This window comes from Muntiacus reevesi, chromosome 16, assembly GCF_963930625.1.
Source record: "Muntiacus reevesi chromosome 16, mMunRee1.1, whole genome shotgun sequence".
NCBI classification, from domain to species: domain Eukaryota; kingdom Metazoa; phylum Chordata; class Mammalia; order Artiodactyla; family Cervidae; genus Muntiacus; species Muntiacus reevesi.
The window spans coordinates 5,112,364-5,140,311 of record NC_089264.1 but is presented as its reverse complement, the minus strand read 5'-3'; the positions used below and the strand labels follow the sequence as shown (position 1 = coordinate 5,140,311).

General features: G+C 41.4%; 1 protein-coding gene across 4 annotated transcripts in view; it reads right to left on the bottom strand.

The window, feature by feature from the left end:
* Positions 1-27,948, bottom strand: part of PRDM5 (PR/SET domain 5) — a 258,063-nt gene that overhangs the window by 172,988 nt on the left and 57,127 nt on the right. For all 4 annotated transcript variants that reach the window (XM_065907340.1, XM_065907341.1, XM_065907345.1 and 1 more), the window contains exon 3: positions 32-154. In XM_065907340.1, coding sequence (XP_065763412.1) covers positions 32-154 — 123 coding nt within the window. The remainder of the gene's footprint in view (positions 1-31; positions 155-27,948) is intronic.

Sequence of the window (27,948 nt, the reverse complement as noted above, 5' to 3'; positions counted from 1 at the left end):
CAGAGTACAAATAAGAAGCAAATCAGCTCACTTGGATGGCAGCCAGGTTCTTCTGCTCCTGAGATGGTGCCTCGTGAACAAAGCGAAGCCAGTTGGAGTGTCTCGGGTTGGTAGCATCCAAAATGTATAGGACTTCTCCCTTACTCCCCCGAACCTGAAACATAAGAGCGCCTGAATTTACACTTGAAGTTAGTAATAGCCGTACTAAACAGATTAGCCAAACTAAAAATAACACGGTATTTTTTCATAAGTATCACCTTTCTATTAACAGGTGTTGAATAGATGCTGGATTAACATCCATCCCCTTAAACATACATACAAATAGAGCCTGCGCTTCCATTTGGCAGATGTCTAAGTGACTCACAAATGCACTCAATTCTCGGAAACATCCTGTGTTGATAGCTCTTTTCTGGTCAAAATTATTTGTTCATAGGTAAGTTTTAATATATGTGTTGCAAATGCAGTTGTTCAGGGATAACCATAATTGCAACACGTCCCTTTCTGTCCACACAAGAGGGCAGTGCGGGTTGGTTCCTCAAGTGGCAGGGGGAGAGCTGGAACGATCATCTCGATTTCTCTCTCCACCTGCTTACTGAATCATTTCCATATGTGGAGAATTTGCTAATCTAACCAGTGGAATCGGACATCCACTGGGCTACAATTCACATTTTAACTAGTAAATTAAAAAGTTCAGTTTTGTCTTTTCGTGGCCTGCTGAAGTCCTGCCGAGTGGACCGTCGGCTCTGTCTCACGCCAGAAGCCCTCCTGTTCAGATCGGCTCAGCTCTCCATCAAGGGAGGGCTGTAACCGCCCCAGGACCAAGGACTCCACTGGACACTCTTGAATCCAAGCTGCTTTGAATCTGGCGTCTTAAAACTACTGCACTGTAAAGCTACAGCCACTTGCTCAGTTTAATAAAATATATACCAATCTTCACCCAATGCTCATTTTGAGTTTATATTCAACTGGAATCAAGGAGAGGAGGAGGGAAGGAAGGAGTGATTAGCACTCCATATCTCCAACACAAAGTAACAAAAATATTAATATGAAGACTATACCTTCACTGACTCAGGGTGGGGAGAAACAAACTCCAGATTTCTAAAATTTTATCTTATAAAACAAAGAACAGGGTTGCAAAGAGCTGGACATGACTGAAGCGACGGAGCAGGCGCATACCACGGTGCCAGCTACTGCTAATGCCCTGGGGAGTTTTCCGTGGACGAAACAGAGGAAGCCTGGCCCCACAACACTGAAGAGCAAACAAGCACAGACTAGACCTTCGCTCTCAGGAGGAGGACGTGGAGGACGTGGAGGAGGGCGCTTCAGCGTGGAGCGGTCAGGCAGAGCTGCGCTGACAAGGTGGCTGGAAAAGAGTTCTAAGTGAAGACAGGGCACAGGCCAGGGGAGAGCTCAGAAAGACCGTTTCCAAGCCAGAGGAGCAGCCAGGAAGGAAGGACACGGAGAAAGGCCCTGAGCTGGAAGTAAATCAAGGACAGCAAGAGGCCATGAGGTAGAACAGAAGGAGCAATGGAAAGAGTGGTGGGTGCTGAGATCAGACAGACCGACGCAGGCCAGGTCACAGCCACTGACTGGGGACAAGAAAGCTGCCCCAGAGGGTGAGCGACCCAAACGCTGCTATGTGAAAACACCTGTGCACGCTCTACAAGACTGACGTCAGGGTCCTAACACGTGTCTTCTGGGGAAAAACACAGCTAGCCTTCTTGTATTTCACATCTGCCGTGTTTCTCAAACAATCCCTGTTTTCTGAAAGGGTCCAAGGATCCTCAATAATCATTTAAAAATCTCTGTAATAAATGGCAGACCCTCAAAAGGCAGGGATTTAGTTTTCAATACTGAAACTGCTCAAGGAATTTAAGACTACAAATACCTCTTCCTTGTGTCTTATATGTTTAGGTGTGAAGCTATGGGAACCTCTCACTAAATAACAACCTCATTCTGAGATGTGCATTGGGAGGCCTTGAAAACTGTCCTGCCCGCCTGCTTACCCATCAGTTCAGAATCCTGATACCCACTGGGTAAAGCCAGAAGTGTCCAACCGCACTGCTGGCACAGACAGTGACGCCGCAACACTTCCTCAAAGAGGACACCAGGCCACATTTCTTCAAGCGGAGTAAAAGAAGTAACTCTAAAGATCTGAGTATAAATTCTCCTTTCCAGATTCTGCCATAGCTATAGTAACAAAACTGTTTATATGACAAACAGCTAAATTAAGCAAAGCAGGTAGCAATGCCACTAGATAACTAAAAAAAAGAAAAAAAAATTTCTCAGAAGTGAAATCTAAAATCTACAACTGTTGCTGAAGTACACACAACCCAGCTAATCCTACATCAGGAAGCATCAGCATGAAGGCCATGGCATACTGCATCTGAGAGGCCACCACTACTCACAGAAACAGTTAATGATCCTCCTTAGTCATACATTTGTTACTCAGTATTAAGTATGACACTCCAACACTCTGACCACCTGAGGCAGAGCCAACTCCCTGGAACTACCCTGATGCTGGGAAAGACTGTGGGCAGGAGGAGAAGAGGGCAACAGAGGATGAGATGGTTGGATGGCATCAGGGACTCAATGGACATGAGTTTGAGTAAACCCCAGGAGATAGTGAAGGACAGGGAAGCCTGGCGTGCTGCAGTCCATGGGGTCACAAAGAGTTGGACCCAGCTGAGCAACTCAACAACAAATTAAGCACGATATATATCAGACGTGTTTGACATTTGAAATTCATTCTTCAAAGATGTGTAACATAACAAAGATTTCTCTGTGACTTACTATAATAAGCCCATTTTACCAAGGGCATTGCTTGTTCCTTATTTTTTCAGCTTTTCCCCAGGCCCGCTGGCTTCAGCTATGTTGAATGACTCAGTGACTCATTTCCAGTCCATTAGACGTATGCACTTTCTGGTTATCTACTATCCTCTCACATCATATTTCAGCTTAAGAGACATGTACAATTCAATTTTTTCGTAAACTCTTACAAGATTGTCACTTTCAATGACTTAAATCTATATATTATTGCTTACAGTCTCCTAACAACATTATAATGACAGACCATAGTGGCCTACACATTTATATTTGAGATAACTTTTTTGTTCATTAACAGAGCTGCTGCTCATTTATTTTACTCTAAACATCTTGACCCATGTGATGCTTAAGTCCCCACCGTGGGGTCCTCACAGGCCGCCCGCTTTCTCCAGTTTCCAGCAGCTGGTCCTCTCCTCGTTCTCTTCACCCGTCTCCACATTTGACTGAAGCTGCTGGATTACTGCTCACAGGGCTTTTACCTTCCTACCCTAACCCCAGCATTCTCCTCACTGAAATACCTGAGAGAGACATCCAGGGATAATCTAATCCATCCTCCTTCTTTCCAAAGAAACCAAATCAAAAAAAAAAAAAAAAAAAAAACTCCAGACAGATGGCTATTACTAAAGGCTCCATGTGTCTATTTTGACACTGAACCCTGTGTAATATAAATTGAACATTTTTAAAGACTAATGAATAAAGAAGTCTCAAAATTCTTCTCAGTATCATGTTCCAGCATCTGACCTTTGCAGTGAGTGTGTATTGCTTTTCCTTTCAAAACTAGTCTTCCCAATACCATCTTACTCTATTTGAATTTTTGTGGAAATGAAGCATATTGGTTAATGCCCTATTGAGGACTGTCTTCTGAATACCAGGGTCTATAAAGAAATCAGAGGACAAGATGATGGGATGGCATCAGCAACTCAATGGACATGAGTCTGAGCAAGTTCCGGGAGATGGTGAGGGACAGGGAAGCCTGGTGTGCTGCAGTCCATAAGGTGGGGTGGGACACCACTGAGCAACTGAACAACAACAATAAAGAAGATAAATTTCCATCTTGCAATAAAAACCATCTCAGTTCCAAACTCTGATTTGCACAGGCTTCCTAAGCCAGTTACATAAAAATAAGTTAGCTAAATTAGGAAAGGGAAAGAAACTTTCACGAGAAAATGAAAACCTTCCCCCTTTAATCTAGTCACTCATATCTCTGGGACTCTGTCACTGTACATTAAATGAAAATTATCACTGTGCAGGAACTTGGCAGATTCTTGTCTCCCTCAAATGCTTCTGACATCACTTCTCAAGGTCCAAGACACTGTGCTGGACCTGTCTTTATTTCCAGATTAAGGATTAATGGCATTCATATAAAAGGAATGAAGCTACAGTACGACTGGACTCTGAAAACATTACGCTGAGTGAAAGCATCTAGTCTTGAAAGACCATATATTATATGATTCAATGATACAAAATGTCCAGAACAGGCAGTCAGTTAGTGGTTGCCTAGGTCTGTGGGGATTAGGAGATAAAAGGGTCACAGCTGAAGAATATAGGGGCTTCTTGAGGCTGATGAAAACGTTCTAAAATTGATTACTGTAATGACTGTAAAACTCTGTATATGTACTAAAAACCAATGTGAACAGTAAAAAAAAGATTAATGGAATTAAATATATCACAGTTTGCCTTCCCATCCAGCGAAGGACAGAAGAAACCACAAAAAGATTCAGATCAACAACAAAAAACCTAACATGTGACAGAAAAAATTGGAAATATATATAAACAATTTTTCTTTCCTTCAATTTAAATATTCTTTCTGTTAACTTGGGTCAACTATAAACAGAGAAGCTTATTTATTTTTTGGATGGTTCATGTTCATAGTACAAGGGTTTACAACATTACCCTACTATTTTCCTTCAATTATTTTGAATGCCTGAGAAATTTTTCACTTACTACATACAAGGCATCAGCCTTCCCAGGGCAAAACTAATCAGCCAGATTTGTCCCCAGACCTGGTAAAATGTAACCAATGGAATTTTATTTAACATATGGTAAAATTTAATGACAGTGAAATATAATTAGTTCCAAAAATATAGCAATAATTTCTTTAATTAGAAGTCACAATATGTTATGTTATATGATTTATTAAAGAAAATATATTTTCCTTTCTGTCTTTCAACAAGACTTTTCAAAGAAGGTAATTTTAAAGAAGTAAAATTTAGAGCATGGATGTCTTTAGAGGATAAACTGTCATCATGTTTTTGTATTTAAATTACAGGCATTGTTTCAGCAACTGTTTTTAAATGAAGTAAGGCCAGATGCCCTGCTTTCAGTATTTAATTACCCAGACTTCAGGATATCTTTAGGACCACAAAAAACTAAGTGCGCTCAAATAATCAATTTGGACAGCACACTGTTGTCAGAGTTAACCTAAAGAGAGACACACTTTCAGGAATCAGCAAAGATCATCCCTAGGAAACTGTAACGATTTATAGTTTCTAAGCAAAAGGTATGGTTTTTTTCCTGTTGATTTTTCAAAGACTTCCGTCTCAAATTCTTCCTAGCTTTGGTGCCTTTAAACACACACACACACAATCACTGTAGCATACCTGCCTTTATCTCCCCCCCACACTATTCCATCGTCCTGATTCACAGAAACCCATCCTCAGGTGGGAAATCACATGGAGAGAAAACACAGGCCTTGACAGGTCTTCAGTAACGGCCTTTACTGAGCACCATCCAGAATAGAACACACATAAAATTAAATAACTTAAAAGGGCCAATGAGCAAAGTCAAGTCTCTTTTTCATTATCAATAATTACTGCCCTAAATATTTCAAGCTGGCATTCTAGAGTGATAAAAATGCTGGACTAGAAATCAAAAGGCCAGATGTGATCCAAACTCTGCCTGTGAGTCATGCGGTGAGCTGGGCGACTCCCGTCCTCCAGGTGAATTAAGCCATGGTCTCCTGACCTCTAAAATGGGAGATGGCAGTCCCCGTGCTGACCCCGCGGTGGGAGCAGCAAAGGACAAAGATGCATGACTGGCGAAGAGACACTGGCGAAGAGCCTGCCCACCAACGCAGGAGACAGGACACGGATCAGGCCCCTGGGTCGGGAGAATCCCCTGCATCTTCAGGAGGGCACAGCAACCCACTCCAGTATTCTTGTCTGGAGAGCCCCATGGACAGAGGAGCCTGGCTGGCTGCGATCCAGAAAGCCCAGAGTCAGACACGACTGAAGAGACCCGGCAGGGCAAGGCACACGGAGGAGAGTGCGGCCCAGGGCCACCAGCGCGCTCTCAGAGACGGCCACCGCCCCAGCAGCACGCAGGGCACATGCGCACCACGCTCCTGTCGTGGAGGGTAGCCTGAGAACATCATCAAACCCAAACAGACACAAGTAGCCTCTGCTTGGACGCCTGAAGGAGCAGTAGCTAATCCAGGGGTCACTCAGCTCAGCTGACCTTTCTTAAGTCAAACTCCAACGTGCTGCCCTCAACTCCAGTTCTGTCCCTTCAGTAGTTCTCATTTCTCTCCCGACTGCAGCCCTTCAAGTTTCTGAAGGCAGCAGTATGTACCTCTTTCTCCACATTTTCTCTTCTCCCAGAAAATAACTCTCTCCTTGTCTAAGGTGATAAATGTTCCTCCACTATCCTGGTTGCCCTCTCATAGATGCACTCTGATTTGTCAAAACTCTTCACACAGTACAGCCTTCAGCGCACACAGGACTAGTGTGATGTGGGTACTATTCCCTGGTAGCTCAGCTGGTAAAGAATCCGCCTGCAACGCAGGAGACCCCGGCCCAATCCCTAGGTCAGGAAGGTCCGCAAGAGAAGGGATAGCTTCTATCCCACCCCAGTATTCTTGGGCTTCCCTGGTGGCTCAGACGGTAAAGAATCTACCTGCAATGCAAGAGACCTGGGTTCGATCCTTGGGTTGGGAAGATCCCCTGGAGAAGGGAAAGGCTACCCACTCCAGTATTCTGGCCTGGAGAATCCCATGGACAGAGGAGCCTGGCAGGCTACAGTCCATGGGGTTCCAAAGAGTCAGACACAACTGAGCGATTTTCACATTCACTTTTCTACTGAAGCAATTTAAAATCACAAAAGCTGTTTTGATTGCCACATCTCACATTTAGTTGAGGGTGCCTTTATAGTCACCTAATCTATATCAAGAAAGCTCTCCTGATACTGTGGAAGATGTGAAGACAAGTTTTAACTGAGGAACTCAGTCAGGTTTATGTATGTAAGCAAATCCTGGGCTTGGGCACCTGACCACACAGAGAGGGAAATCTTTTATCCGGCCCTATCTCAATAAATATTTTATTCACTAAAAGCGCAGCTAATGTGTCTTCGTTTTTAAAACTGTCATTGCCTTCATTTCCTTTAAAAGTTAGAAAATATTTTATAAGAGGTAATGGAAGACTTAACTTCAAAAGCACTCCATACCTTGCCTCTCAAAGCACTTGTAAAATGGGAGTAATTTTTTTAAAGAAGAAATAACTGACATGACAATGTGAAAGACATCATGAAAAGCATATTATCTTTTCCGCAGTAAATTCATGAAAGAGCCTTAGCAGTGTAACCACTGTCGCTTCCTATAGTTTTACAAACATGTTCAGTCAGTCAGACTTCAGTGATATTTTGGATAGACAAGTTTTTTACTGCATAAAAAATAAAAAACATTTAGCTGACATTAGCTTATGACACCCCCTGCTTTAGGGGTTTTCTATAAAGAATGTGCAAAGGTTAGTGCATAAATACTGGCATCCATTCTGACTGCTTAGTGGCCTTTTGGTTCACTTCTTGATTTTGTCAATATCTTAAGGCAGGTGACGTCTCCATAAATAAAGTGTTATTTCACTAAGGAATTAGAAAACCATATTAATAAAGTTAGCATGTCATTTCCCAATTCGGTATAATCCATCAAATCCATCATGTACAATTCACAAAACTTTAATTAACATTTTATGAGCCTATAGTGTTGTCAAAATTTTAATACAGATTTGAGACTTATACAGACAAGAGCCTTGAAGTCAGCTTCTGGAGAATCCTCCCTATGGTATACTAAGAGGTACACAAAATATGCCAAATATAAGAAAAATTTACTAGCAAAATTCTAACTAACAGACACAAAAGCATTTCAAACGGTTCTTTGTGTAAGAAAACAACGATACTTTCTAAGATCCTTAGATCACAGTCTTGATGCTGTTTTTAGAAGATGATGCCTTATATCTGGAAATTCCTGGACAAGGTTAATAGACACAGTGAATAACAAAGAGCTCTGTGCAGAAAAAAATGAGGAAAAAAAAAAGATCCAGGTTTCCTTTGATTCTAACTTGAGTTATTTCCTAACCCAAATTGCACTGTAGTCACTGGTTTCAGACTTTTCCTAAATACACAGTTTTTCTACAGCTATTAATACTGAACCTACCCGGCCTACTTAAATTAATTGTACTTTTCATTCAAACCTTCAAAATGTATGCAACTCAATAAAGAAACAAATAAATTATCTTAGTATGAGAATACACCTAAAGCAATAAAATATTTCCCAATCACTAGCGTCCATCGTTTCCTTTCTTAAAAATCATCCAACAATCACAGTTCTGTGCTGAAGAATTCTAGAAAGGTAACAGTTATCAGTAAACAACAGTTATTGAACAACATCTATCGTGCAGTTCTTTACTGGTTATTTTAAAATATGCCATGAGAAGCTACAAATGAAATTCTAGAATACTGTTCCTTTATCCAACATCCTCAGTATTAATATGGACACAGAAAACACAATTTTTAAAAGAACTAACATAGCAAAGTTTGATTATCATAAGGTAGATATACACATAAACTTCATTTCAAAAACAGTACACACAGGTGTAAAATAACAAACTGTGCTGAGATCCTGAGGATGGACCAAAGGAAAAATAAAATCTCAGCAAAGAGTATGTTATAAAAAGCTTCCAATTAGAAAAGGTTTGCAGAAAGAGTAAACCTAGCAGACCCGAGAGGATCATGTTTACAAAAGGCCTGCTTGTGAATGAGACTGGCCCTTGCCTGGCATGTGGGAACTTTGAGTTCTCAGGACGTCCCCAGTCTATAGTTAATGGATAAGGGTGGTTCACTGTTCCTAGACAGTATAAACACCATGGTTTATGCTGAAAACCTGCTTTTCTTCTGGGAAACTGCAATCACGGTACATGCTAGGCAGAAGGTGGCTACAAGCCCCCAATAAAAATCTTAGGTACTAAATTTCTAACATGCTTCCTTGTGCAGACACATCACATGTGTGTGCTGCTCCTTCATCACCAGGAAAAGAGTGAGCTCCATGTGACCTCTCACGGGAAGGAGGGAGCATGATGGAACTGACACTTGGGTTCCTGCAGATTCTGCTGTGCCTTCTTTCCTCGTGACCCAGCTGTGCACATCACTGAAGAATATCTTTCCCATAAGTACAACTACATGCTGAGTCTCATGAGTCCCTCCAGGGAATTTCAGAATGTGGGGGTGATCCTGGGAATCCCCAACACATAAGATAAGGTTAGTTCTAGTTGCTGAATGGACGGTGAATGGACGGCATACAAACTTGTCAACAGAAGAGGTAGAAAATCATCTAGAGATCAACAGAATTTTATCTTGCTTATATGCAACTTACACAAATTAAACTACAACTATTCAATGAAAGGAAAAAATAAGAAAAATCAAAGAAAGAAAATAAATTTGGACAGTAGGGACCATTTCTTTTCACAGCCCACAATGGCAATGATATGAGATCGTTGCCTGATGAACTAGTTCTAAGTCCTGTGTAGGCTGTGACTCTACACTAGAGAATATTATCACAATAAAAGAATAGTAGAGCATTTTAGTCATTTTGTGAGGAGGAGGCAAGATGAATGATACTAGTAAATTTGGTTGGGAAGACAGTAAAGAATGATGGGACTCTAATTTGGTAGTTCAAGCAGTAAAATCAGGGAAATAATAGGAAATAAGTGGGAAAAGTGTCCATTAGGAAGGTTTGTGCTTCATCAAAAAGAAACTTCAAACATAACCACAAATCAGGATCCACCCCAGCAGGGATCAGCTTCTCAGTAACAATACACATGAAGAAAGGGGGAAAAGTAGAAAAGATAATTTAGCTGGGAAAGATGAAGGAGAATGGATGATGGGAGGCAACCAACAACTTTAATATGCAGAATGGACTGTGTATAGAGGAAAAATTTTATGAAAGGAAAAAGAATTAAACAGGCTATTACAATGACCTAGATGTGAAGTAATAAGGCTCTGGAAAGAGGTAATGGCTATAAAAATGAAAACGATGAGTAACTGCAAAATAAACAGCTGGACAGAATCTGTTTATGGAACTGATTTCAGATATAAGCCAAGGAAAAAGTGGCAAATACTCCAAAACTGCAAGCTCCAGAGATCAGTCTCATTGATACTAATGGGAGATTGAAAAGGTAACAACTATTTGAAAGGGAATAATAAACAAGAAGAGATTAGCCTGACACTCCACTTGGGGATTTTAATGTATAAAAAGAGGACTTAAAAAGAAATGTTCTTTTGAAATAAGAAAACAGAGTTAAGGAGAGGATGAAAGATAAGGGTGGGAAGCTTATGTCTTAAAAGTTAGAACCTAACACCTGAAAAATAGAATATAGAAGGAGAAAATAAGACAGCCCACTCCTCTAGAAGGTTTGAATCCAAAACAGACAAAACCAGATAGACATATTTAATGTAGTTATATGAAAGAATACAAACACAAAATTTAAATAATATTTATGTCATATGCAAGCAAAAAAGACAGCAGAAAATTCTTCTCAAATCCTCCTACACATCTAGCCCATCAGGTGGGTTTGCCAAGGATTCCTAACTCTCTGTAGCTCTCACGACACAGCAGAAAAATGTTGAAGTATGACCCTCACACATAATTCATAGAAGGCCCTTGAGTGCCACCAGACAGTATTCATAAGGAACTACAAATGACCCTCCAAATTACAGAATGTTCAGAAAAAGAAGCCCTCTCCAAGGAGCGTATCTCTGGTTGCTCCTAAAAGATTTAGGTTCCTCATTCAAAATTTCCAGCTGTTTCCAAAATACACAAGTAGCTCACGCAATTCAATGCCAGAAAAACCACCAACCCAGTCCACAAGTGGGAAAGAAGTCTAAACAGACATTTCTCCAAACAAGACATGCACATGGCTAATAAGGCCTCAGTGCTGCTCATTATGAGAGAAGTGCAAATCAAAACTACAACGAGATCACTTTACACTGGTCAGAATGGCCGTCATCAAGAAATTTACAAACAATAAATTCCAGAGAGGGTATGAAGAAAAGGGAACTCTCTTCCACTGTTGGTGGGAATGTAAATTAATATGGCCACTATGGAAGACAGTATGGAGATTCCTTTAAAAACCAGCAATAAAACTACCATGTTCTGTGCTGCGCTCAGTCGTGTCCAACTCTTTGTAACCCCATGGACCATAGCCCTCCAGGCTCCTCTGTCCCTGGGATTCTCCAGGCAAGAATACTAGAGTGGGCTGCCATTTCCTCCTCCAAGGGATCTTCCCCACCCAGGGATTGAACCTGCATCTCGTGCATCCCCTGTATTGGCTGGTGGACTCGTTAACCACTGTGCCACCAGGGTTTTCAGTAAAACTACACTATGACCCAATAATCCCACTACTGGGCATATACCCTGAGAAAGTCATAACTGAGAAAGACACATATATCCCAGTGCTCACTGCAGCACTGTTTACTATAGCTAGGACATGGAAGCAACCTGGATGTCATCAACAGATGAATGGATAAGGAAGATGTGGTACAGATATATAACTGAATACACCTGGCCATAAAAGGGAACGCATTTGAGTCAGTGCTAGTGAGGTGGATGAACACAAAGCCTATTACACAGAGTGAAGTAAAAAAGAGAAAAACAGATATCATATATTAATACACATATGGAATCTAGAAAGATGGCACTGATGAGCCTATCTGCAGGGCACCCGTGGAGACACAGACACGGAGAACAGGCTGCGGACACAGGTCTGGAGGGGGAGAAGGCAGGGCAGATGGAGAGCAGCATGGAAGCAGACACACCAGCGTGTGACAGAGACGCAGCCAGTGGGACTCTGCTGTAGACTCGGCAAGCAAACCAGAGTTCTGGGACAACCTAGAGGGCTCGGACTGGGTGAGAGGTGGGAAGGGGGTAGGAGGGGGGGGCCTACATATGTATACCTAAGGCTGATTCATGCTGATGTCTGGCAGAAACCAACACTATTTTGCAAAGCAATTATCTTTCAATTAAAAATAAATAAAAGTTTAATTATGTATTTAAAAAAATACATAAACAAACAAACAAAAACTTTCCAGTTGAAGTTCTTTACTTCCTATCACCTGAATGTGAAGAGAAGGATGGCCTCAGAAGGCACCCCAACACCCATGTTACACAAGCTCTTACTGTAGCTCATTCTCTAGAATCCTGCCAAAAGACTCAAGCTGCCAGGAAGCAAGATCACCGGGACAGGGGCATCGCCCTGTTACAGACCAAATGTCTGGCATCAATAATGCTCTGGCAGCTAAAGGCCTGGCAAGGAATGCCATTCAAACCCGGGACACAAACACTGCAGCAGAGGATGTTTTCTGATAAAGAAAGCTGGGGATTTTCCCCTGATCTGATTTCTTTGTAGCTGGACACGAATGCCCGGGCCTACGGAGCTGACAGAAATGAAAACTCCCCTGGGTACGAGCCCATCTGAAAAAGAATCTTGGGCGTTCCAAGGGACCCATCAGGAATGTGACCCCTTTCAGAGACCTGGAGCTTACTGAGCTGTTTTTGGGGGCCCTCCAACTTCCCCACTCAGCCACTGAGTCCTCACCCTCAAATTGCCATGCCTTTGAGAACAGCACGCGGTCTGCCTGAGAAGATGGGAGGACACCGAGATGAGTCAGGCCTTGCTGGTGCTAAGTCCCACATGGTGCAGTGGTAAAGATTCTGCCTGCCAATGCAGGAGACACAGGAGACCGGGGTTCAATCCCTGGGCTGGGAAGATCCCCTGGAGAAGGAAAGGTGACCCAATGCAGTATTCCTGCCTGGGAAAGTACAGGTGCAGAGGAGCCTGGCGGGTACAGCCCACGGGGGCACGCAGAGTCAGACGTAGCTGAGCACACACATTGCTACGTCAGCCCTGAAGTCAATCCCGTTTCAGCTCTGGTAACCCCAAATCCTAGTTTCATTTCTGATTTGTTTTTCCATGGGACAATCTGATACCTCATTCCCAACCTACTCCCCAAGCGACTAGGATCCCATACAGCTGGCTTTATACTTAATATAGTCACTCTAGTCATTGGATTCCTTTCCCTCAACCCCAACCTTTTAAAATAAGGCACAGGCATGCACTGTTAAAACTCACCCAAAGTCAGACGAAGGACAGACCTGGTACCTGCCAGCTGGTGCTCCTCGGTCCTACAGACCAACAGTCCCACTCTTCTGAGACGGGTAATCCGGATGGCGGATTACAGTTCCCGGCCTATCAGATGAGAGACTCCCAGGAAACTGACCTTCTACATTCTTCTCTACCTTGGGACTCAAATCCCAAACCTGAACCTGCTTCTGGGTCAGATGCTCTGCCTTTTCCTGACCAAGAGCACAGGATCTGACTCTCCCCCTCCCCTCAATCAGAGCATCCTAAACTACTCTTGTTCAGATGTCAAGAAAAGCTCTTGGCACAAAGAGAATAACCTGTTTCACAGCTAGTTAAGTGCTAGTGTGAACGTGTGCTAAGTTGCTTCAACCTTGTCCAACTCTGTGCGACCCTATGGACTGTAGCTCACCAGCCTCCTCTGTCCCTGGGGTTCTCCAGCAAGAATACCGGAGTGGGTTGACGTGCCCTCCTCCAGGGGACCTTCCCAACTCAGGGATCAAACCTGGGCCTCTTAAGTCTCCTGCACTGGCAGGCAGATTCTTTACCACTAGCGCCACCTGAGAAGTTAAGTACTAGAGCTAGAGTTTGAACCAAGAGAATCTGATTCCTGTGCCCACAACGTCACACTACCTTGATACACTTGGCACCCAAGTCACCAGCTGCAGACTGATGAGCAGAATTCTAAGAGGAACTCCTCAGGACTCTCACCCTGTAGAAGGCCCTCCTAATTGAGTGTAAGCAAAACCTTGAGTATGACAAGCTATCGCTATGATTATCCTGTATGGCAAATGGAAGATTAATCCTGGGGAGCCTAATCTAATCACAAGAGATGTTCAAAAGCAGAGTTTTCTCTGGTTGATAGCAGAAAAGAAGTTGGAGACCCAGAAAGCATGAGAAGAATTTGACATGAGGGAATTCTCCACGGCTGAGATGGACAAGCATCAAGGCAATCTGAGAGCAACCTCCAAAGAGATCCAGGGACTAAAAGCAATCCCAGCAACAGAGTAGAGAAATCAGTCTTATAACCTCAGGGAACTGAATTCAATCAACAACCTCAATGAGCTTGAAGCAAACTGATTCTCAAAACCTCCAGATTAAGATTACTCAGCCCTGCCAACACCTTGATATGACCTTGAAAGACCATTACACAGAGAATTTGCACAGACTTCTCACCATTAAAACTGTAAGATTAAAAAAAGGGGTGGGGATGTTGCTCAAAGCCACTAAATTTGAAGTGATTAGTTAAAGGCAAAAGCAGAAAACTAACAATCTTCTCCCGGTGCCAAAATCTGCATTAGTTTTCTATCACTGAACAATTACCACAAATAGCTTAAAACTATACCTATTTCTTATCTCCGAGTTCTATACGACAGAAGTCTGGATGAGCTTGACAGGATTCTCTGCTTAGTCTGTGAAGAAGACTGTATGTAGGAATCTGCTTTCAAGTTCACTCAGGTTGTTGGACAAATTCCAGTTCCATGAAGCTGAAGGACAGAGAGAGGCCTCAATTTCTTGCTTCTTTCACCCAGATGAGGGGACTAACAATGATTTATAATCTACAAATGGGGTTTCCGTGGTGGCTCAGACGATAAGAAATCTGCTTGTAATGCAGGACACCCAGGTCCAATCCGTGGGTCAAGATCCCCTAGAGAAGGGAATGCCAAACCCACTACAGTATTCCTGCCTGGAAAATTCTATGAATAGAGGGAAGACAAGACTGAGCGACTAACACTTTCACTTTTATGTAAAAAGAATGTGAATGCCTTTAAATATAAACTTAGGTTTAATGTAAGGAATTCAGTCTCACAGTAAGTGAAAGGAGGGAAGAGAAAGAATAGAGAAGGGAGCTACTCTGTATTCTGTTTCAATTTTAATACTAATTCTTGGGTTACAGAAACAATCAGTTCCTCTTATAGAATAAAAAATAAATGCTTCCACATATTCTATTTCATCAGTTCTCTCTAAATCTTAAACTTTAAATTATGTTTTTTACATTTATTATAGAGCTGCCTGAGTACACTTCCACTAGTGTATATAGAGATATCAAACATGTATCAAGAATTTAACACATGAGGAAACTATTGACCATAAATATTTTTCTATTATTTTTTCACCTCATAAAGACATATTAAATCATTAAAAATACAGATGCAGAACCCACTAAAAAGGAGAAGTTGGGGAAATTGAAGCCTAAAAGGTATTATGTAACATTAGCTTGAGTTTTTTAAAGTGTGCTTACAAATCTAGGACTTTGCTGGACTGAGTGTTTTTAATTTTGCAACAAACTACCTTTTAAGATAAGTCATCTAAAATTACAAAGTGGCAAAAACACCTTCTTTGTCCAGAGATATCTCATTTTACTGGCAGCTGTTAGTCCAAAAATAAGAAACACTTGTCCCATGCAGGTACAAAAACCCTAATATTAAACTCTAATGACCATCTCACTGGGCCCAGGACTTTACCTTCCAAATGTGTTCACTGGGTGAAATGGAAACAACATTGGAAAGTTGCCTGCAATGAACTCCTGCAAGTCAGAACAACTTAAGACATGTGGGTATTATGTTCTGTATCATGAATATATAAGATTTAGTAAAATCCTGCAGGAGTTCATTGCAGGCAACTTTCCAATGTTGTTTCCATTTCACCCAGTGAACACATTTGGAAGGTAAAGTCCTGGGCCCAGTGAGATGGTCATTAGAGTTTAATATTAAGGTTTTTGTACGTGCATGGGACAAGTGTTTCTTATTTTTGGACAAAAAAGTCCCTTACTGACTCTAAAATCACTTCTTTACTCATCTGTTGTTACACAATTACACTTGCCTTTAACAGATCTCTACTACAGAAATATCTATATTTCTTGGTCTTTAACCTCAATAAGAACTGGAAATGTCCCTAAACAATATTACAAGATCATACGTTACTGAAAGCTGATTTTTTTTAATTTATTTTAGAAAGGTAATTTTGTGCATACACTTTATTTACATAATGTTTTCTACAGGATTTTGAATACCAGCCCATAATCAAACATACTCATGTTTCTGCAACTAGAAGTATCAATATTCATGCTAAGTAGGATAAGAACAGAAGGCTATAAATTGCCTCACATTGGTTCAAGTTAGACTCTACTACCAAACAAGTTATCTAAAAAATAATTTAGTTTTCAGAGCTTTTTATTTATTTATTTTTTTAATTTATTTTTATTAGTTGGAGGCTAATTACTTCACAACATTTCAGTGGGTTTTGTCATACATTGACCGAATCAGCCAAAGAGTTACACGTATTCCCCATCCCGATCCCCCCTCCCACCTCCCTCTCCACCCGATTGCAAAAAAGAAAAAGAGACACAGAAGTACAGAACAGACTTTTGAACTCTGTGGGAGAAGGTGAGGGTGGGATGTTTCGAAAGAACAGTATGTATATTATCTATGGTGAAACAGATCACCAGCCCAGGTGGGATGCATGAGACAAGTGCTCGGGCCTGGTGCACTGGGAGGACCCAGAGGAGTCAGAGCTTTTTAGATTCCTGATTTCCAGGTAAAGATCTATAGACCTAGAGGTTAAAATGAGAAGTTAAACAACCCACAAGAGTCTTTTTTCTCCACAGAAATGACATAGATGTCTTAGAATGATAACAGGTGCTCTGGCAATAATACAGTGCCACAGAATTAAAGAAAAACATGCAAATTTACCTAGGAACGAAGACCTTTTTGTGATAAACCTGTGAAAGGTTGCATGGACAGCAGGCAATCTATAAAAGATCTTAAAAAAAAGATTTTCTTTGTGGAGAATTATCCCCACATTCTCTATGACCTAGATGTGAAGCGCATAGATTAAAAACTGAGCACAAGATCGGCAGTCTCTACCCACGTAAGAATGCATTCCTCTTGAGTCACCTACAATCCACTTTCTAATACGCAAACTGAAGACAAGATGCAATAGCCCCTCCTCTGGGCTTTGAAAGATCTGACATTTGCAAAATGCAAAATTATCATCTTCAACAGGGACAAAAGATGACCTATGTGTTTCAACTGATTTCTGGGGCCGGAGAGAAGAAAAAGCATAATTTTAAAAACATGTTTCGTTAATCAAAAGTTTAAAAATAACAAATATGCACATCAAAACATTAATTACTTAAGCTGCCCTAAAAATTCTTCAGAGAACAAAGTACTTTCATAGCAGTCATTCATCTTAGAGTAAGGAAATTATAGGCCAAAGTATTAAATGGAATTTATTCAAGCCCATGAGCATTAATCTTCTTTATATAAAAAGAAAGCACGAAATTCTGCAGGTAGAAATTAAAGCAATCTTTCAGTAGTGTTTGGAGCGTCTCCACTGTGTACAGAGTGGTCACATCATGCTAGTGTTTCTGACTTGTAGAAATACTATACCTGTCCTGAGAAAAAATTCATTAAATTAGCTTTTGTATATTCAAAATAAATTAGAGCTTCAATTTGTTACTAAAACAGACCTAAGTAACTACACAGCTTATACACTCAGATGGAAATAAACCAAGTTGCTCCTAAAGAGAACTCCAGCCTGCCTGTTGCTCTCACATTGAATCACTACCTAATGACAGCCAAAGGTCTCGGCAAACATAAAAACGCAAACTACACCGAATGCAGACAGAGCCTGTGCTGCTTAATACTAGAGAATCAACGGACGGTTGGCACCAGGAGGCCGGCACATATACATAAAATAAAAAACTAGGAAGAAAGGAAATAAAAATATACATGTGTACAGATTCAACAAGGTATGTTTGAACCTCATTTGCCATATTAGAGAAAAAAACCCTCCTTGTCAACACACAAGTGATCTGGAATCTCTTAGGGAACTCCTCAGGCTTGGTTAACTGATACATGAACTACAGAGTCAAAAAGCCTACCGAACTCTGCATGAGAACACAGTCTAAGGAGGGCGCGGAGTTGTGCTAGGAGGGGGAGGGAGGAAGTCGAGAAAGGCAGACAGGAAGCAGGGAGGAGACAGTGAGGAAGAGGAGGGAGCACGGGGTGAGGGGAGAAGGGAGAGGGAGGAGATGGAGAAAGAGGCAGACAGGAAGCAGGGAGGAGACAGTGAGGAAGAGGTGGGAGCATGGGGTGAGGGGAGAAGGGAGAGGGAGGAGGTGGAGAAAGGCGGACAGGAAGCAGACAGGAGGCAGTGAGGAAGAGGTGGGAGCACAAGGTGAGGGGAGGAGGGAGAGGGAGGAGGTGGAGCAAGAGGTGGACAGGAAGCAGGGAGGAGGCAGTGAGGAAGAGGAGGGAGATGCAGTGAGGGGAGGAGGTAGAGGGAGAAAGTGGAGAAAGAGGTGGACAGGAAGCAGGGAGGAGGCAGTGAGGAAGAGGTGGGAGCACAGAGTGAGGGGAGGAGGGAGAGGGAGAAGGTGGAGAAAGAGGCGGACAGGAAGCAGGGAGGAGGCAGTGAGGAAGAGGAGGGAGCACGAGGTGAGGGGAGGAGGGAGAGGGAGGAAGTCGAGAAAGGCGGACAGGAAGCAGGGAGGAGGCAGTGAGGAAGAGGAGGGAGCACGAGGTGAGCAGGAGAGAGGGGAGAAGGGAGAGGAGCAGGAGAGAGGGCAGAAGGAGAGTGCCCGCCAGGCCTCGCTGGGACATCAAGCCCACACACCCAACTAGACTGTGCAGAACTACCCAAAGATGTAACTACCTAAACTGAAGAGAAAAGATACGGTCAACTTCTCTATTATTTCAGTGATAAGCGAGTCAGGGTGTCAAGCACTGCACTGGCACTGAGGCACACAGATAATAACTGTGCCCCTTTTCGCTGCATTCAATGAACACGTTTAGTTTACACTGAGAAATCAAAGATCAACAGCAAATCATACTCAATCCCTGTGAGCGAGCTTAGGACCCAGCGAGCAGGGACAGACACTCCAATAGACGCTTTAAGAGTGACCTGCCTCAGGTATTCCAAGAGCAGTGAGGAGAGGTCCCCTCCGCCACCATCAGTTCAGTAGGAAAGTGGGGGGGATACAAGCAGGAGAGTAAGTCAAAGTCGCTCAGTCACGTCCGACTCTTTGCAACCCCATGGATATATAGTCCATGGAACTCTCCAGGCCTGCATACTGGAGTGGGTAGCCATTTCCTTCTTCAGAATCTTCCCAACCCAGGGATGGAACCCAGGTCTCCTGCATTGCAGGCAGATTCTTTACCAGCTGAGCCATGAGGGAAGCCCTGGTGGCAAAAGCAAAGGCACATGTAGAGGTTAATGAAACGTGAAACTGAAGAGTTCAGTGTGAAGCAAGCCTGGGAAGAGTTGACCTTGAACAGGCAAAACTGGACACCTACTATGTTCTAGGCTTTTATGTACAGAACTGGTTTTTATCTAGCTTTGCATAATCTCTAGCACACGGAAGAAGACACAGAGGTTTTCACACAGATCCACTGGGCCAGGTCTCCATCTGGGAGAGGAACACCTTTTTCAGCAAAGCTCCTACCTCCATCCAGCTTAACTCAAACACTGCCCACAGTAGGAACTCTCTGCCAGAAAGGTTTTTCTCATGTTGATTAGAAACATGTTTCTCTCTACTTTTACATAATGATTTTGTTTTTCAGTTCTGTCCTCAAGAACAGGAAAGCTAAGCCTTCACCATCTTTCACACAACAAACTGCAGTTTAGTTACTCAGTCGTGTCCAACTTTGTGAGCCCATGGTCTGTACCCCACCAGGCTCCTCTGTCCGTAGGATTTCCCAGGCAATGCTGGAGTGGGCTACCATTTCTTCCTCCAGCGGATCTTCCCGACCCAGGGATCGAACCGGTGTTTCCAGCACTGGCAAGTGGATTCTTTACCACTGAGCCACCAGGAAAGCCTTTGCATACAACACCTTAAAACATACAAAGACTGATTCTGCTCCTGCTCTTCTTCAGGTTAAGAAGCTCAGTTCCCTACTTACTGATTTCCAACTCAGTTTTCAAACCCTTTGTTGTGCGGCTGTACTCTGCTGACTGTCAGCCGTTTATCCATTTCCAGATCCGTATCTAACACCCAGAACTTGACGTGATCCTCCTGATGTGGTCTGACCAGCGTGTAGTAAAATGGCATTCTTCTCTCCCATGATCACACGATTCTATTTCTCTATTTGCAATCTGGATTTTTTATCTAGCCACCAAGTAATATTGCTAACTAAAATGTCCACATAAAGCAAGTGAACCCTTAAGACATCTGCATATGACTCAATGTCAAGTCCAGTATCCCCCATCTTGAACTTGAAAAGCTGACTTTACACTGACCCTTGTTTAATTTCATCATAGAGGCATCTAGTCTATCACTAGTTACTAACTGCTTCTGGATAGTGAGTACATGCCTCAAAATAGTAGCTCTCCTGCACACCCACTAGACGGCTACTGTGAAAATAATGGAAAATGGTGATGGGGGGGGGGGGGTCTCTTCAAGACAGCAGCACAGGAAGAACCTGAAGTTAGCGCCTCCCGAAGACACAGTGAATACACACCTACATCTGGATCAACCTCCTCTGGAAAGAACCTGAGAACTAGCTGAACAGCTGCTCTACAACAAAGGATAAGAAGGACCACATCAAGACAGAGAGGGGGGCAAGAAGGGCTGCTGCCAGAACCCCCACCCCAGCCCGAGGGCACATGATAGGAGGGGGCTCCTTGGGTGGGCGCTTCTCCTGGAGGACCAAGGAGCTGGTCCCCACGGTGTGCACTGCGGCCCCTGTGATCTACACTGGAGAGACAATCTCCCAAAATACCTGCCTTAGAGAACCAAAGGGTTGACATCTAAGGGTCCCAAGGTGCTACAGGAAACTAAGACTCTCTTCTTAAAGGGCTTTCAAGTAGCCTCACTCAGTTGAAACACAGCAAAATAACAGCAGTTTGAAAAATGCCAAGACTACGTGATGGAGAGCCATTTTTGAATCTACAAGCATCAGCTGAAGGGGTGAGGAATGGTGGAAATGCTCCCCACAGATAGGAGGAGGCCCTGGGAGACACTGTTGTTGGGTTTCCCACCTAATCTGCTAGCACGTGAGCTCCACTTGGGCACAGTGACTGCAGAACTGGGCAGCCCCTCTGCTGAAGCCGGAGCGCCCAGCCAGCTGCAGCTCGACCTTGCTCCCTGTGCTGGGCCAGCAGGGGCGAGAGGTCACGTGGCCTCATACTCCCTGGTCAGACTGACATGCGTGCACAGCCTGGGCACTCTCCAGCTGCGACACTGAAGCCTGCAGGCTGGCATACTCAATTCATTTTCCTGCTGCCTTCCTGAAGCAAGAATGCAAGCCCCGCCCCTTACTCTCCAGTGGCCTCGCTAAAGCCAGGGAGGGTGCAGTCCACACAGGGGACACCCCATGACCACCTGGCCATGCTGGCCAAGGGGGCTGGCATTCCCGGGCCCCACAAGACTACAATAGACAACACAGCTCTTGACGGGTCACTACCACCAGCACACTGCCTAGACTGCAGGCTGAAACACAACCCCTGTCTTTCTGTGAAAGCCTGGAGCTTCACCCTGAGGAATACAATTCAAGTTTCCCCATGTCTATAGAGTAAGAGCAGCCTCCCAAGGAATGTGAGTAAGGAAACACCATGCCACATGCCCTTGGCCTCACAAATGCCCAAGATTCCCCAGAAAGCTGCTTATACACTAGTCAAAATGCTTGATTTGATTTCTGCAACTGTCACCCAGGGGACAACTCTAGCCCTCCTGGTCTGGAGGTCATCAGGGATTATAACTGCAGCTACACAGGACTGTATACACCTGCAAAGCTTAAAAATTGCTGCCTGAGGGTCTGGCTTCTAATCAGCCTGAAACTAGGCGCTAAGTGAGATTCCTCCCCTTGGAACACTGACAGGTCTTGACATGCCGTCAACCACAGTGACATATTGATAATAAATCAGGTGGTATATACAACAACAAAGAATCATGAAGCAATCAAGACCTAGCACAGAACTGAAGACGGATCGTCACTTACGTAAGGACACTCCACCAACACCAACAAAGGTAGCAGTTTTGCCTAAAGCATAGAAATAATGACAATCAGCCAAGCAAAATGAGGAAACAACAACAACAAAATGTTCCAAATAAAAAAAACAAGACAAAACCTCAGAAAAAGACTATAGTGATATGAAAGTAAGCAATCTACCTGATAAAGAACTCAAAGTAATAGTCATAAAATTATTCATCAAACTCAGGAGATGAGCACAGTGAGAACATCAAAGAAGAAATAGACAATATAAGAATGGACCAATCAGGGTTTAAGAATAGAGTAACTGAAATGAAAAATACATTAAATGGAATCAACAGTGGATTAGATAATACAAAAGAATAGATCACCAACATGGAAGACATAGTAATGGAAATCACCTAATCAGATCAGCCAAAAGAAAAGAAGAACACTTTAAAAGGAGGCCAGTTTAAGGGACCTCTGAGACAACACCACCCATACTAACACTTGCATTATAGGGGTCCTAGAAAAGAAAGGGAGAGAGAAATCGACAGAAAACCTATCTGAAAAAATACAGCTCACAACGTCCCTAATCTGGGGAAGGAAACAGACAACCAAGTCCAAAAAGCATAGAGAATCCCAGACAAGATAAACCTAAGGAGATCCTCACCAAGACATTACAATTAGTATGTCAAAAGTGAAAGACAGAATTTCAAAAAAAAAAAAAAAAGAGAAAAACAACTAGTCATGCATAAGGAAGCACTGATAAGACCATCAGTGGAGTTCTCAGCAGAAACTGCACAAAGCAGACAGGAGTGACCTGATATGTTCAGAGTGTAGAAAGGAAAAAAGCTAACTAAGAGTATACAACAAGGCCATCACTCAGAACTGAAGGAGACAGCAAGAGCTTTTCAGACAAGCAAAAACTAAAAGAATGTATCACCACTAAAGCAGCCTTATAGGAAAAGTTAAAGAGAATTCAATGAAAAATGAAAGCCTGTAACTAGAAATAAGAAAACATATGATAGAAAAACCTCTTGCTGGTAAGGGCAAAATATACAGGGAAGGTAGTGACTCAACCACTTATAAAGCTAGTATGACGATTAAAAGATAAAAGTAGTAAATCAACTATAATAACTAGTAGTAAAGGATACACAAAATAAAAACATAATGACCTATAAAACATGAAATGTGGCCTGGGGAGTTAAAAATGTAGTGGTTTTAGAATGAAATTGAACTTAAGCAAGTATCAACTTAAAACTGCTTTAAATATAGATTGCTATATATGAACTTCATTGTAAAGATAAATCAAAAGCCCAAAACAAAAATATAAGAGAAAGGAACCCAAACATAATACTAAAGAAAATCAACAAACCACAAAGGAATAAACCGAGAGAAGAAAGTAACAGGAAAACACAAAAACAAGCAGAAACAAAATGGAAGTAAGTGCATATCTATCAATAGTTACTCTAAATGGGGGAAGGAGAGGGAAGGATGAATTGAAAGGTGGCACCGATATACATACATCATCATGTGTAAAACAGCTAGTGGGAAGCTGCTACATAACACAGCGAGCCCAGCCTGGCATTGTGTGACGGCCTAGAGGAGCGGAACAGAAGGAGGGGAGGGAGGCTCAAGAGGGAGGGGAGACATATATATATATATATGTTATTGTGCAGAACAAACCAACACAACATTGTCAAATTATTTTCCTCCAACAAAAAATAAATTTAAAAATATAAGTGATCCAAATTCTCCAATCAAGAAGCACAGGATAGTTGGATGGATTATTATTCTTTTTTAAAAAAAGATCTACCTATATGCTGCCTATAAGAGACTTGCTTTAGGTCTAAAGACTCAGGCTGGAAATGGAGGGAGAGAAATAGATATTCCATGTAAATGTAATGAAAAGAAAGCTGGGATAACAATACTTTCATAAAATAGACTTTAAAATAAAGACTATTAACAAAAGACATACAAGAGCATTACACAATCATAAAGGGGTCAATCCAACAAGAAAATATAACATTTTTGAATATTTATACATCTAACACAGGAGCAACTGAGCATATAGAGCAAGTATTAATGGACATAAAGAAAGAAGTTCTCCATAATACAAAAAGAGTAAAGGACTTTAATATGCCACTAACATAAACAGACCATCCAGACAATCAAGGAAACACTGGTCTTAAATGACATATCAGATAAACTTTATATATATATATATAAGCATTCCACCCAAAATCTGCAGATTATACATTTCTTTCAAGTGCACATATAACTTTCTCCAGGATGTTAGGCCACAAAACAAATCCCAATAACATAAGAATACCAAAATCAAGTCAACCATCTTTTGGGGGCACAAAGGTATGAAATGAATAATCAATTATAAGAAAACTGGAAAAAATAAACACAGAGACATTAAACAGCACACTGCTACACAACCAAAGGATCAATGAAGAAATAAGAGAATATTTTTAAATACCTTCAGACAAATAAAAATGGAAACACAACTTTCTAAAATTGAGGGGATGAAGCAAAGGCAGTTTTAAGAGGGAAGTTCATAGTGATACAGGCTGACCTCAAAAGCAAACAAAAATCTCAAACTAACTTTATACCTAAACAAAGTAGCAAAAGAACAAATGAATCCTAAAGTTAGTACAAGGAAGAGGAAAGATCAGAGTGAAAAATACATAATACAGAGATTTTACAGACAATAGAAAGGAACAACGAAACTAAGAGACAAATCTTTGTAAAGTTAAAATTTACAAAACTTCACTTAAATTCACTAAGTGAGTGGGGTATTAAAGTCTCCCACTATTATTGTGTTAGACTTTAATACCCCACTCACAACTACGGATAGATCAACTAAACAGAAAATTAACAAGGAAACACAAACCTTAAATGACACAATGGACCAGCTAGACCTAGTTGATATCTATAGGACATTTCACCCCAAAACAATCAACTTCACCTTTTTCTCAAGTGCACACGGAACCTTCTCCAGAATAGATCACATCCTGGGCCATAAATCTGGTCTTGGAAAATTCAAAAAAATTGAAATCATTCCAGTCATCTTTTCTGACCACAGTGCAGTAAGATTAGATCTCAATTACAGGAAAAAAATTGTTAAAAATTCAAACATATGGAGGCTAAATAACACGCTTCTGAATAACCAACACATCATAGAAGAAATCAAAAAAGAAATCAAAATATGTATAGAAACGAATGAAAATGAAAGCACAACAACCCAAAACCTATGGGACACTGTAAAAGCAGTGCTAAGGGGAAGGTTCATAGCATTACAGGCTTACATCAAGAAAAAGAAAAAAGCCAAATAAATAACCTAACTCTACACCTAAAGCAATTAGAGAAGGAAGAAATGAAGAACCCTACGGTTAGCAGAAGGAAAGAAATCTTAAAAATTAGGGCAGAAATAAATGCAAAAGAAACTAAAGAGACCATAGCAAAAATCAACAAAGCTAAAAGCTGGTTTTTTGAAAAAATAAACAAAATTGACAAACCATTAGCAAGACTCATTAAGAAACAAAGAGAGAAGAACCAAATTAACAAAATAAGAAATGAAAAGGGTGAGATCACAACAGACAACACTGAAATCCAAAGGATCATAAGAGACTACTACCAGCAGCTCTATGCCAATAAAATGGACAACTTGGATGAAATGGACAAATTCTTAGAAAAGTATAGCTTTCCAAAACTGAACCAGGAAGAAATAGAAGATCTTAACAGAACCATCACAAGCAAGGAAATCGAAACTGTAATCAAAAATCTTCCAGCAAACAAAAGCCCAGGACCAGATGGCTTCACAGTTGAATTCTACCAAAAATTTAGAGAAGAGCTAACACCTATCTTACTCAAACTTTTCCAGAAAATTGCAGATGAAGGTAAACTTCCAAACTCATTCTATGAGGCCACCATCACCCTAATTCCAAAACCAGACAAAGATGCCACAAAAAAAGAAAACTACAGGCCAATATCACTGATGAACATAGATGCAAAAATCCTTAACAAAATTCTAGCAAACAGAATCCAACAACATATTAAAAAAATCATACACCATGACCAAGTGGACTTTATCCCAGGAATGCAAGGATTCTTTAATATCCGCAAATCAATCAACGTAATACACCACATTAACAAATTGGAATATAAAAACCATATGATTATCTCAATAGATGCAGAGAAAGCCTTTGACAAAATTCAACACTCATTTATGATTAAAACTCTCCAGAAAGCAGGAATAGAAGGAACATACCTCAACATAATAAAAGCTATATATGACAAACCCACAGCAACCATCACCCTCAATGGTGAAAAATTGAAAGCATTTCCTCTGAAATCAGGAACAAGACAAGGATGCCCACTCTCACCACTACTATTCAACATAGTCTTGGAAGTTTTGGCCACAGCAATCAGAGCAGAAAAAGACATAAAAGGAATCCAGATTGGAAAAGAAGAAGTAAAACTCTCGCTGTTTGCAGATGACATGATCCTCTACATAGAAAACCCTAAAGACTTTATCAGAAAATTGCTAGAGCTAATCAATGAATATTGTAAAGTTGCAGGATATAAAATTAACACACAGAAATCACTTGCATTCCTATATACTAACAATGAAAAAACAGAAAGAGAAATTAAGGAAACAATACCATTCACCATTGCAACAAAAAGAATAAAATACTTAGGAGTATATCTACCTAAAGAAACAAAAGACCTATACACAGAAAACTATAAAACATTGATGAAAGAAATCAAAGAGGACACAAACAGATGGAGAAACATACCGTGTTCATGGATTGGAAGAATCAATATTGTCAAAATGGCTATTCTACCCAAAGCAATCTATAGATTCAATGCAATCCCTATCAAGCTACCAACGGTATTTTTCACAGAACTAGAACAAATAATTTCACAATTTGTATGGAAATACAAAAAACCTCGAATAGCCAAAGTAATCTTGAGAAAGAAGAATGGAACTGGAGGAATCAACCTGCCTGACTTCAGACTCTACTACAAAGCCACAGTCATCAAGACAGTATGGTACTGGCACAAAGACAGAAATATAGATCAATGGAACAGAATAGAAAGCCCAGAGATAAATCCACGAATCTATGGACACCTTATCTTTGACAAAGGAGGCAAGGATATACAATGGAAAAAAGACAATCTCTTTAACAAGTGGTGCTGGGAAAACTGGTCAGCCACTTGTAAAAGAATGAAACTAGAACACTTTCTAACACCATACACAAAATAAACTCAAAATGGATTAAAGATCTAAATGTAAGACCAGAAACTATAAAACTCCTAGAGGAGAACATAGGCAAAACACTCTCCGACATAAATCACAGCAAGATCTTCTATGACCCACCTCCCAGAATATTGGAAATAAAAGCAAAAATAAACAAATGGGACCTAATGAAAATTAAAAGCTTTTGCACAACAAAGGAAACTATAAGTAAGGTGAAAAGACAGCCCTCAGATTGGGAGAAAATAATAGCAAATGAGGAAACAGACAAAGGATTAATCTCAAAAATATACAAGCAACTCCTGAAGCTCAATTCCAGAAAAATAAATGACCCAATCAAAAAATGGGCCAAAGAACTAAACAGACATTTCTCCAAAGAAGACATACAGATGGCTAACAAACACATGAAAAGATGCTCAACATCACTCATTATCAGAGAAATGCAAATCAAAACCACAATGAGGTACCATTACACGCCAGTCAGGATGGCTGCTATCCAAAAGTCTACAAGCAATAAATGCTGGAGAGGGTGTGGAGA